The sequence below is a fragment of the Numenius arquata genome, chromosome 9 (genome assembly GCF_964106895.1).
Source record: "Numenius arquata chromosome 9, bNumArq3.hap1.1, whole genome shotgun sequence".
Lineage (NCBI taxonomy): Eukaryota > Metazoa > Chordata > Aves > Charadriiformes > Scolopacidae > Numenius > Numenius arquata.
Window position 1 is genome coordinate 3,239,514 of NC_133584.1, and position 13,842 is coordinate 3,253,355.

Sequence of the window (13,842 nt, forward strand, 5' to 3'; positions counted from 1 at the left end):
AAAACATTGCTAAGGGGCAATTTGACTGGTATCTGGTACTAACTTAGACAACAATCGCCAAGCCAGATCAGTCTTAAACTCCATTTAATTCAAGATGCTACTTTGAGCACTGTTTAGTACCAAATGCTTCAGAGGCAAGTCAAAGGAACACCAGAATAACCTAATGAGTATTAGCTCGGCAAATTTATGGGAAACCACATCTACAAAGCACAGCTTATGAAAGTCAAGTTGAACTCCATTTTACGCACGCCATTTGAAACTGGTTTTATCATTTGGTATGTACCTTATATTATTTTCAATCAATTTTAAATATTAATAAATTCAGCAACCTGAGAAACGGCAATAGTGTCATTAGTTTAAAGCCTCTGTGCACTTACACGAGCATAACGTCAGACTGTTCCAGCTTCAGAGCAGTTACCAAGGCGTAGCTGAGCACTGACCCTGACATACTTACTCCAGACAGTATTTATTATAGCTAGAGTAATACTCTCCCAGTGTGTCACATTACATCTGGTAAATATACAGTTTTAAATGCAAATTGAGAAACAGCCTGGAAAAATCAGATTAGGAAGAGAAAAAAGTGCTCTGCGCTAAAGAATAAAAAATATGTTACTTTAAAGCTGTCAAAAGGTGAAAAAGCTGTAGGGCATGCAAGCGTGGTGAGACTTCGTGCAATGAGCTGTGGAAATAAGTTATCCTTTCCAACCTCTTACTGCAAATTGTAATTTTTATAATAAAATTTAACCTGCTTACTAAGTAAAAACAGTTCATGTGTATTTGTGAGGTTAAAATGCTTAAACAAAACAACTTCCACTCATAATTATCTAAAACCAACCAGCATCGTGGGGGTTAACCACGTACTCTCATAAACCACATGCAAAAGAAAGTATTTTATTTCTAACCTCTGCTGCCAGTTGCTGAAGAGAAGGGGATGCAACAGGGTGTAAAGTTGAGTTGCCTCTGACCGGATTATGGAGGCTAACGTAAGCCACAACATTTCTTTGAAGAACTCTCTTGAGATCCTACAACACAAGCAGAGCAATGGTTATTACTATGCATCACTGTAATTAAGACTTATTTTGTTCTTTCAGTTCCTTCAAGGGAAAAAAAAAATCACCCTACGTTTTTGTCCTCTGTGAATCCCTAAGTATTACTTAACTACTACTTCTTACAATACGCTGGTATGAACTTCAAAGGGTATCTTAATGTTATTTCTCTGTATAGCAAAAGTTATAATTCCATTTCACACATCATCTCACCAAAACGCCAACAGGCCTGGGAGGAATTAAAAATGACTACACTTGTAAGGCCCAAAATGAAAACATTACATACTGTGAAACAACGTGAAGGCCTTTTATGCTTATGCCCGACAGAAGACAAACTTTAAAGGCAATCATTATCAACAGTTAAATGTACTCCAATTTTTGGAGGCCAAATTCAGGTTTGAATTGCATAACTTTCCCAGTGTTTTCATTTTATTATGTTTTAGACTACAAAAATAGTATGTACGAACTGTTTCAAAGATCCCCTTTGCCTTCTCAGTAATGAGTTACTCTTTGCATGAAGTGGCTCTTTATACTGAACAGAAGGGGTGTAACGCAATTACATCTGATGTAAAGCTGACTTGAAGTGGAACTAAACAAATTTTGCTTCCAGCCCAGATCTTTTCAATTTGATTTTTTCACCCCATCTTGTTTTTGAAGAATAATCATACTGGAAGTACGAAACTTCAATGAGAGCTGGCCGCTCCTCATGCATGATAAAAAACAATTAACTCTTCATTTTATCTACTGTTTTAATTCAGCAGCCATGAACCTCCCTGCTAGTTATTCCTTTAATTTATCAGCTGAAGTCTACTGTAATCATAGATGATCAACAATACTCTGATGAGGTATTTTCTTTCAATAAGCTGATTTCTATTCTGCTGAAACTAAGAGCCCAAGGAATTGTCTGTGTCAGATTCTGACTCCTTCGCACAAAGATGTGAAAAGTGAATCGGAACTAGCCATGGAGACACTGAAATGTCGTTGATGTAATTAATGCACACACAACTACTGGTACAGTTCTCTTCACTCAGGATGTTATTAATTAAGGTCTCCGCACGCTAAGCCTATCAATTAAAAATGAGTAACTGTTGAACTCCCAAGAAGGAGAAAAAGCTCTCTAAGCTACTACTGTGCCAAGGTCTGTTTTGATGTTTCCCCTCCTCATCCACACCCCCCCCAAACTCTGGCAATGCCCTCTTTCACAGTCCTCTGCTGAATTAGGGAGAGGAATCAGTTCACAAAGCTGCTGGATATTCAGCCTTCAGAGCTACGGGAATAACTTGCCATCTTATTGTCACACATGCTCTGCTCCACAGGAACAGCCTCTGTAGATGTTTTCACTGCATTTGCTATAGAGCACACGAATGTACACAGACAGATGTCACATAATTTCTACATGGTAGTTTCATACTGTTTTCATGCGTTCAACAAAAGTATTCATTATTACAATGAGTCCCTCTAAAATGATTTTACCTCCGCCCATTCATATGAACCGATGTTCCCAAAGGATGTTGCTCCCCACGAGCAGAAAACGATGGTCCGGTCTGGTCTCCAGCCTCTCTTCACCTTCAGCATCAAGGCCTGTATAAATGCTGTGATGATCGCGGTGCTACTGGCCCATTCCTGCCCACCGTAAGTATTCAAACTATTGTGATGACTCCCAATAATGATGTATCTGTCTGAAATGGTGAAAAAAAAAAAAACCAAAAAAACCCAGACAAGATAATCTTATTTCTTCTGGCTACTAGCATTAAAAGAATTTTAAAAAACGAAAACGATGAGCTGTATTAGTAGTCTGTAACGTCATTAGTATAACACAACGCTGTCAACAAAAATGATCACGTGCAAGACAAACAATATAAATATATAAAACTGTAAATACTACTTAAAAATAAACTAGTAAATAAATACGTGTACATACTTTCCTCATTTAATCCCCGTGCCCTTGCCTTCATTGTTTGCTTACTGCTCTCCTTTCTTGTAAATCTAATATATACCATTTTTAAATCCAGGACTTGGTCATATAGATAATCTAATAAAGTTCCATGCTCACATTAGAGTACTATGAAAAAACACAAATGAATAACCAGGAAACTCTATCTTCAATACATATTAGTGTCCAAAAAAAGAAGAAAACAAAAGGTGTGGTAGTACATTGAGAAACAGAAAATACACAAAGTTTTAGCACTCCCTCACCTGGAAGGCTGGGTTCAGTGCTCCCCACCCTATCTCAAAAAAGACATTGCAGAAACAGGAGCTGAGAAGCTGGTAACCAGAAGGGTTATAGGTCAGGACTTAGACTTCCTTGTAAGGAGACACTGAAAAGACCTGGATTGCAGGTTTAGAGAGGAGACATGACAGAGGAATAGAGATAATGAACGATACAGAAACAGTAAGCCAGACCTAGCAACTTTGGTGATAGTGGAAGAAAGTATTTTATCAAATGAAAAGCGTGAAGTTTCAACCTGAAATAAAGAACATGGCTATGGTTATCCAGGAAAAAACCCACATATTTTTCTTTTAGAGAAATTAAATGAGACTTCCTGTGTGAAATGAATTCCCAACTGAAGCATCTTTGAAGGACCGCACACTGGTTATGTTCTGATACCTAGTAATGTCTCTTTCTGGTCCAGATCTAGGCTTTTAAAGATGTTCTTTCCATATTTCAGGACACCGACAGAGAATAGAAGAGTAATTATCAAGTGATGCCAGATCCATAACAATCTCTGGTGTTATTTGGGTTCCACAAAGTGCAAAAAGTTTTGGTTTTCTGACAGTACTGTTTCTTTATCCAAGGGGATTCATTCTTCCCTGTTGTCAGTCCACTGGAATGTAGTTACACATAGGTGATAAAATGCCCGCGTTTTATACTGCTTATAAAATTAAATATCTACTCCTCAGTAATTTTTGCAGTGACTGCTGCCTAGAAACAATTTTAACCGAATACCAGCATACTTTGATTATAAAGCCATTCTCTATCAAACTGGACTTTTACCAGTTTTGTTCAACAAAATACATGGCAATGCTGTTTTATAAGGAATCAAAAATTGTTTTACAAACAGGAAATCTGTTACATACCTATCAAACAACATTTTCAGTCAACTGCTTGGGGGATGTATAGGTACGTGAATGAACATTAATTTCTAAAAGCAGATATACAAAATGTAAATTTAAGTGTATCTAATAATTTAATGTAACAAAATGCTATCTAAATCATGTAATTTTGCAACTTGTGTGTTGCATCATGAGATGCTTAATTATAGGTTGCACTGACAGTGAAGAATTGTAGGATCTTCGACTCAATCTTAGAAATTAGGAAGAGAAATGAATGGCCTCACAGGCTTTTAGGTGGCTACAGGAAGTGTCACTAACACAGGGTGACCAGACAGGATCAGTGCTTGCCCTGTGTTATAACCTCTGCTCAGTCTAGAACAGTGTATGTGAACGGGAGCGGAAAAAGACCTTACATAAAATTGGATAGGACATTTTGATGGAGAAGAAAGCTACAAGCAGCAACTTACTGTAGGAGATGCCAGCTGAATGAACAGGGGTAAAACATAACAGCTGGTGCCTCCTTTGAAATTCTTCATCTTTGTACATCTCCCCCTCTTGAATAGAGGCAATACCCTGAAGTAAATGACTACAGGAGAAGCATAGGAGAAAGGATGGTCATGTTTACAGAGGCAGCAGCTGTCCTTTCTCATAATCATTTGCTGAAGCATGTAGAGAAAGAGACCACATGGTAAGAAAAAAAGAGAAAGAAAGGACTAGAGAGAGAAAAAAAAAAATCCATCAGAAACTTTAAAAAGCGGTAAGATGGGATAGGGTTCAGGGTAGTGATGGGCTGGACAACAGGGATTTATCATTAAAAAAGAGTGACTTTATACTGTTTTCTCTTGTCGTACATTCCCCGTTTTCAACCACGCCCAACAGAGCTACAAAATCAGCGTTATGTTTTTCAGTTTAAAAGGCTATTAACTATCATATTTCCTCTGCTCCTTAATCTTTTAATATCTTGGTGGTATTTCAGATGCTCATTGTTACTCTTCAGATCAAAAGTCAAATAAGATCACCATCACACAGATGTGTTTGTCTGCATGTGTGTTAGGAGGTCTTCAAGCAAAAAATCCACCCTGAGTGTTCTGTGGTTTTTCATTAATCGCTAAAGATAAATTTTGCTTGCTTTCTGCGTTTCTGTGAACATAAAGGTGAGTATTTCAGGTGTCTGAAACTAGGAAAAGCCCACCAAAATGACAGAGAATAAATTCCAAGAAAATACCAAGTATTGAAATCAGTTGCAAGGGCATGGCTAAAGTATCAACAACATTGTAGAGAAACAAATGAAGGTTTAACATAGATTGGGTACAAAATGTGGTGCATTATATGCTTAACTCGTGCCTGCATTACAAGCCAGTTGCTGCGGCCCTTGCTCAGCAAGACATTTACAGGACAAACTGTTGGCATCTGGGTAGCGCTACCGACTTCACTTGATTATATAGCCTTAAATTCTTAAAGTTAAGCGTATACTGACCTAACTTCTTATTAAGAATGCAATAGTAAGATGAAAGATTCAGGTATAGAGAAGATAAAGAATTTATAAAACAGAAACTGATGCATGCTTTTTATTATTTATCTTGCTTCTGTTTCACAATTCAGTAGACAATATGTCTAAACACAGCAGTTTCTACCTTTCAAACTCCATGACAGCTATTTGCAAAAAGTTAGCAATAGCAGACTGGTAACTTCAAATTTTTGAAGGAAATTAAATCCTTTATTGGAATTAAATTCACTGTGCTAATTGTTTTCTATGTTGTTTAAAGAAAGCTATTCTGGTGAAAAGTCCAACATTCAGCACACACAAAACTGAGTCATTATTTCACTAATAGAAATAAACTTATAATTTCTTCACCTCTCTCATCACAAAAATACAGAAGAACTAGCCCACCTCATAAGGGACTGCAGATAAATTTGCAACCTTTCTTCTGAACCTAATAAAAGAGTATTAATCCCGACAAATGTGATGATATTTTGGTGACGATGCCACTTGTGCATTAGGAATTGGGCTCTGCGCTATGTAGGTAACCAGCAACAGTGTTCATTCACGTTGCACAAACCCTTAAACTTTTAGGCAAACTCACTTGCAGACGGAATAAACTCAAAATGATCTTAATTCCTTTGATGTCCTGATTATCATATTATCTACAAACAGCATCAAAGGAAGGAGGGGGTTTGTGGTTTATGTTACAATTGCACTTAGAATCTTATTGTTTAATTCTTAAAACATACAGAACGGTAATTATTATTCATAGACTTGTATGACACTAGTCTAAAACTTGTATAAAACAAAATAAGGCTGCAGCAAGTGTGATTAAGAACTTAGTCATGGATTTTTGTATACTGCAATCACATTTGATATTAGATTCCTAACTAAGAGATTATACTCCCTACACCTTGGTTTCAGTGAGACACAAATTATGTGGGAAAGTTCCGCATTTGAAGCACAGAGTTTTATTTACCTCAAAATTCTGCTAACATTAGGAAAAAAATAATCAAAACCTTTTCTAAAGTTGTATAGACAGCTTGCATATTAATTAAAATCACGTAATACAGTACACCCTAAAATTAAAACCACCAATATAGTTACTTGGTATAAAAGACTAATATTCTCTATGGTCTCTGTGTAATTCCTGCTTGTTATGTAAAAAAAATGTTTATTGTAACTATAATATCCCCTGGAGCTCATTCTCTAACCCTTATGTTCTGTTCTGTCATAAATCAAATCACAAAATGACTACAACAAAGGCGCTCTCCTTCCTCTGCATTAGTGCATTATCTGGCAAAAGAGAACCCCGATCCCAGCTATGACCCCCAGCCATCACGAAACAAATAATCGATACAAACAATAAAAGGCTACTTACCAGGAAATACAGATCCTTTTAAATACCCAATAACATTAGAAATTGTCTTGTAAGTTGTGACTGACTGAATATTCAGACTGATTACTTTTTTGCCTGTTAAAAAGAAGAAAACAAAGATAAAGGAAAATTTGTTTATCCAGCCAAGAAGTCTACAGGCTGCAGATATAAATCACACATGCATTAAAAAAAAAAAAAAAGGTGAAAACAAAGAAAAAATAAAGATACTTGAAAAGGAACCAGAGATTAAAACACAAAGTATTACATTATTTTCTTACTCCCATTTTAACAGTGGGGTTCAAAGCTAGAATCTCAAAAGAGATCTCTACTCCATGATTTAAAAGATCATTCAATTCACCCAACAAATGCTGCCAGAATACTAAAGAAAGAATGTAAGAAGAGTAGGATTTACATAATTCAATGATAAGGAAATTTGTCTTATTCTTTATAGGTTTTTCTCACCTAATCCTTTGCCCAGGTCAATCTTTCAATAACATTCACAAAATTATACCTGGTTTGTATTACAGTAGTCTGGAGAAAATGCCCTGTGCTAAATCAGACAGGAAAAGTTAGAGCTCTGCATTACTAATGGCTTTGCCAGCATAGCCTTTGGTGATAGGTCTGTGAACTTATGCCAAGAGAAGACAGCTTTTGTTGGCTTTACTGGTATCGACTGAGGAAATGGTGTAAACACTAAGGCAGAAAAATTCCACAACCTGCCAATATATAAGGGACTTGCCAGTATTGCTGTGCCAGCTGAGACTGTAGCCTGGGATAAAGCCAGAGAAAAGTAAATGTCTGAGTTAAAAGAGCTTAAAAAAAATTAACTGTCCTTTGCTGAGAACTACTGTCACTCCCTCTGTCCCCAGGTGGGACACACATTATAACTATTCTAACTCCTGCAGTTTGTGGCGGTGGAAACAAAACAACTAACTGCAGGGAGCTGCTGATACTTTTAAAATGTTTCGTTTGCATTATAATAGAGTGTATTAACATTCATCTCATCTGAAAGGTCATAACTTCTATCTGAGAAAAGTGAAAATATCTTAAACTGCTCTGGCTTAAATGCTAGTGGTTGTCTGACAATAACCACCGTGTCATCCCACACCTCCAGGGGGTTCCTCACACCCAGAGACTGTCCCAGCCCCACGGCAGACCTGCGTTTAAAGGCTTCTTTGAGCCAGAATTCCTTTGGCGTCCATATCCCAACTGTCACAGACCAAAATTAAAATATTCCAGGGATCATTTTGCTCTCTCTCTCCCAGGCTATTATCCTCCCACAGATGTATTTCTAACAGTTTGTTTCCTGGCTTTGTTTCCCCGAGATGTGCGGAATAAGCAAGTGGGGAGTTTACTGCAACATGTAAAATAAAAACAACACATCTCTACAATACTGTTCTTCAAGGTTCATTTGCTGGTACTTCATCTGGTAAATTTACTTTAACATTCTCTTAAAACAAAATCCAATATATTTTCATTCACTAGTCTTCATTGCTACTTGAAAAAAAGCAAACCAATTGCTAGGATCTTTCTTCACTTTTAAAAAAACGTACAAGCAATATTTATTCTAGTTTTTACTCCGACAAAACCTCCTGTTATCAATAGATGCGTCCTCTTTGTGACCCTGGTTTTGCTAGAGCGCAGCAGTAAAGAAAATGCAAGTCAAGCACAGTTAATTAAAAATAAAATGCACCAAGCTATTTTGCAATAATCAATCACGGCAGCTTCATATTTTGATCTATCAGGCATACGTTGGGGTTTGAGTTGTAATTAACTTTGCCCTTCTGATGTAAGTTACCATCAGGTTTATTAACATCATCTGACGATGAATTGTGTTCTATAAATCTACAGATATTATTCTAGAATTTTTTAAAGACTATTTTATTAAACAAAATATATTCCAAAGGGTTCCCAGCACTGTGACGTCAACTATGTTCTTCTTTTTTGGTCTTTTAAAACAATGTGAAAACAGCTCATGGCATCCATGTTGATTAAGCAGTTTAAAGTTAATCTAAGCAAGTTACTTTGTGCTGTAGTTTGTCACCTACAACCATTCTAGAGCCAATTTACTCTGCTTAAAAAATATTTTCAAGCCAAAACTGATTTCCTTCCCTTTGCTAACACTTATAACACTTTAGATATATGTTTATTTAGGCCCCGTTTCAGACAAAAAGATAAATCCTTTTGAAGACAACTGACTTAACTTCTTCCTTAATCAACATCAGCTACCCAGTCTTCAACAGACAATAAAGAAATCGAAAATTAACTTCTGGCAATACCCATATTCTAGAATCAGATATCGGAGTTAACAGTCATGTAACACAGTAGTCAGCTTAAAGTGACTTGGGTTTAAAGGCTTAGTGCACCAGATGAAAAGGCTGAAAATACTCTTTGGAGTATACAGCAGAAGTGGAATTTAATCCCCTTTAAACAGTTCTGACAACAAAACTCTCTTCCTAACGCTATATTTTAAAGATCTTGACAACTTTCTTCTTTCTGTATACTCTGGAAAACTAGGAGGAGAATTTAGCTTAACATTATGTGAGAAATACTTAGAGTTTCCGTAAGCCAAAAGCTACTTCTGAAATAGAAGAAAAGTATTTGTTGTCAATATTTTTTATCTATTTATTTCTTGACTTGAAATCTGTAAATTGTCTCACACCAAACGACTACCTTCTCCTCTCACAATTACATAGTTATTTTTAGAAATGCATGGTTATTTCCTACTCATCTGATTGACAATTTTAGAACATCAGATGTGCAAAAACTACTACTCGTAGCCTGAAAAATTATTTACGTTTTCATTCTTTTAGTGATTTTAACCTTATCCCAAGCTCCTATCAACATAGAGGAGTGTAAGCTTCAGCCTACAAACATGTTGGTTAAATTCTTGAATCCTGATCATACTAAACACCTATAATCAGGCAGTTTTTTAAGCATTCCTTTGAGGATTGGATTTTAAAATGCATCATTAGGGACTCAAGTTTGAAAATTGACTCATTTGATGCGATTTTTACTCCTCATATACAAGAATTTCCCTACATTTTCCAGTTAGCATCAAGTACTATCTGAATTCATGCATTTCATTAACATAGTTCTTGGATCATAAAACCACAAGTTATTTGAGAAGACTGCAGAAATAAGGTACATTGAATAACTTCAACTAACCCAATTTTTAACATGAATATAATTCCTGCTGAAACCAACATAAACCACACACCTGAATAAAAATACACCAGTTTGAAATCATAATTAAAGTAAAGCTCTCAAACATCATTAAAAATCCACGGCCGTGTTGTTTAGGGGTCATTAATTCAGCGCAGGTAGTCAGGATAAAATTTTATTCAACAGAGTTCTTGTTCCCATCTTTCAAAACCGTTATATTAGGCTCTAATAACTCAACTGCCAACTTTTTGAGCACACAGTACCAAGCTTTTCAGACACCCCTGAAGGCTAATAATTTTTTTAATACGGAAAGCTACAGTTTTCATAAAGTTATTTGCCCCAAGACCTGAGGCTTTGAAGTAGTATCAAATACCACAGAACGTGACACAGCGTTATAACTAACTGCACTCGATGTAGGAACACCATAAGCTATTTAGATAAAACAAATAATCAAATATGCCATAGATTTCTTATATTCTATTGGTGATACTGTACAGAATAATATGGACTGGTACATAATATTTGGAATTGCCTGTTAAATACACCAATGTGATAAGTATACATTAAAACATATGTAACAGCAGATTTTGCTGTCATTTGAAAGAAATGCTTCATTTTCGTTTGACATTTTCTCAAATAACTGAGTAAAATCCCAAACTATTACTACCATGTTAGACTGCCTAATAAATGGGATTTTGAAATTTTGCTGACCTGTGAAAAATGTCTTCTAGTTAGTTCTCAGCATTTCATCACGTCAATTTGAGCGCAAAACCTTATCTACTCCATATTTTAAATCAGTTTTCAATTAAGTTCAGAGGACTTTAAACAAAGAAATGTAAACATCATAAGCATTTATGTAACCATATAACTTACATACCAAAAAATACTACATGCATCGTAAATTACATGCTTACAAAAGCAAATAAACTTATAAAATAGTATATATGAAAAAAAATCTTGTGCAACACTAGCAAATTGCATACACAAAAATCAATACTGAATCTATGGCAACGTACAGTATTGTTGAATTATTAAATTATTTATGCAGGAGTATGTCAAAACTCTGTGACAGATGTCCCTGTAACAAAAAGACTTCACTGTTTCTTATATATGCAATATACCATCTAAATTCAGTCTCCTTGAAATCTAATATCCTGAATTCTTTCCCTACTAGATTTTTACCTGATTAACCAACTATGTTGCCTACTAAAAATATATTCTCCTTTTTAAAGAGATATTCATAGGTCTTGAAGTCTTTAGGTCTACCCTTCTGCCACAGACAGCTCGAGATTGATCACTAGTGAAACCCTAGATCTTCCTCACCTTCTGTCTTCTCAGATGAGAATCCTATCAGTATGAAAATTCACACTTAAAGCCAAAGAGAAAAATTAGACATGTATCTCTCGTGCTTTTGACTTTGAGACCTCCAGGCCACCAGACTTCTATTTAACACCAATGTATAAGGTCATTAATGATGAAAAACACTTTGTAAATTAAATTCCACTAGATGGAATTATTTTAAATACTCAAGAGATTCATTGAAATGGGATGATCTGCACCTGAATGAAATCTACCAACTGGCAGATAATAAACAACAAAGGAAGTTTACTGCAACGCAAGATGACTTTCTTCATTTTATGTTTATAGGAGTGCTTTAGTTTTACAACCATCTTCACAATGTCCTAGCAAATACCCTACTAATACTATGTTTTTTACAGAAAGCCTCAGAAGTGTACAGCTTCTCTATAAAACTTCACTCTTAAATTCCTCTTAATTGTCCATTTTTTGGAAAAAGTCCATGGGAGCACAGAATTTCAAATTAACGAGGATTAACAACAATGCATAATACTAACCAAAAAGCAAATCTAAGTGCTAACTTCAACTGACGCAAAACGAATAACTGACTCCAATTCTCACTATGGGATGTATCTCAGATGTTTCTCTCTGTATCCTCCCATCCCCTCTGTCACATTATGTCTCTTGAAAACTGCAAGGCTAAGGGAAAAAAGAGGCAATGTGAAAAAACTATATATAAATGTTTAATCATTACTGATGAATTTGCTGTTCAGCTTTTTGAAACATACTGATGAGAGAATGATGATCATTTTATTCTAACAAATTTTAAGCCAACCAATCATCTGAATTGCTCATTCACCTCTTTTGACAGATAAGTGATGAGTTCTACGTCAGAAGTGAAATCTCTCTTAAGCTTCTTCAAATCAACAGGAAGGCAAAGTCAGCCTTCACTCCTCTCATATGTGCTGCTCTGTTCAGCATTTTTTCTTTAGCTATTATTATTATTAAATAGTTATACAAGATTTCTTATCACGAGGCCAGTCTTTTATCTCTTCCATTAAGGCTGCTACTGAACACTTCAGCACACCATATGCTCCCGCACATCTACAGTTTCCCCATTATTTCAAGGCAAAATATATCACAATGCATTGTAGAATTACGCAAGGCTTCTTATTATAACCCTACTTGCTCAATAAATTAAGATTTTTAAAAAAAAAAATCCCACATGGATTACTGTGGTTCAGAAGCTTTACATGAAATCAAACACAAGCTGTTGTTTTCACCCAGAGTAAGCTGGACACAGATTGGATCTTACTAGACTGCTAGCTTGGAATATTCCTTCTTTCCAGAAATTTCCCACCAGGGAATTCCTGCCTTCTCAGGGCAATAAAAGAGACACGCCACACCTGTCACAGAAAAAGCAGAATAAGCTGCTCTTTAAGTGATTTTGTCCTGCAGCCTCCACACAAAGCTTCCTGAGAAACAAGCACAGTGCAGCCTTTTATCTTGCTAAAATGAATGTCATTTGCCAGCTCAAATTCATGCTTTCCTTTAGGCGCTTCAGCTGTTGAAAATTCCTACAATACTAGCAAGCTTCATGCATCCTACCTGGAACGGTGAAGCACTTGTTCCTTCCAAAATGACCTTTTCCTGTTTATATAGTCTTTGTCTACTGGTTGTGAGGAAGATCAGTTCATCTTTAAAATATCAGCCATTGATGAAGAGCAATAGTCCTGCCTAACCACAACAGCTTAAGCCATGAAGCACGAGGCCTTTCTGCCTTTCTTTTTAGTATGTACATCTACAAATGCTAACACCAGTCATAAAATTAATCAACCCTTTTAATGACTCGTTGTACTGTATTCCTATTCCACAGTAACTTTCCAAAAGCAATAAACAAGTGATACAGCTCATATGTGATAGTACAATGGCTGTCCTTCAAATTTGCTTTTACTGTTCTCATCATTGAGGGATTGCCTCCCCCTTCCAAGACCACTGCTTCAAATCAATTCATTTAAATAGGCTTTGTACTAAAATATACCATTTTCTTTCTGGTGAAAGTCAGACCAGTACAAAACAAAAATCAAGGCAGAATTAAAGTTTAAACATACATCTCACCTGGAACATTATCTGGAAGGTGTTCCTTCCTTTATTGAAACACTGTGCAGTATCTTTGCTAGAAGACTCTGTTCTCACTCTTTTTTCTCCTCATCAGCAATAAGTTTGTTCTCGCTATACTCTGTATGACTTTGCTAACAGCATATCCCTGAAGAGATACTCTGAACACATTACATTTCTTTCATTACATCTAACTCTATTCAAGATATTTTGTTCTTATCACAATGACCGTTTTCCTCCATGAAACAGGGAGGTTTGAAGGTGCCTGAAGGTTCAGACAACACCACATTGTTTATTCTAAA

At 36.0% G+C, this 13,842-nt stretch overlaps 1 protein-coding gene across 1 annotated transcript in view; it reads right to left on the reverse strand.

The window, feature by feature from the left end:
• The window catches only part of NAALADL2 (N-acetylated alpha-linked acidic dipeptidase like 2), a 240,202-nt gene that overhangs the window by 94,318 nt on the left and 132,042 nt on the right, over nt 1-13,842 (reverse strand). The window contains exons 7-9 of the mRNA XM_074153553.1: nt 6,965-7,057; nt 2,520-2,725; nt 903-1,022 (exon numbers count right to left, since the gene is read on the reverse strand). Of these exons, the coding sequence (XP_074009654.1) occupies nt 903-1,022; nt 2,520-2,725; nt 6,965-7,057 (419 nt within the window). The remainder of the gene's footprint in view (nt 1-902; nt 1,023-2,519; nt 2,726-6,964; nt 7,058-13,842) is intronic.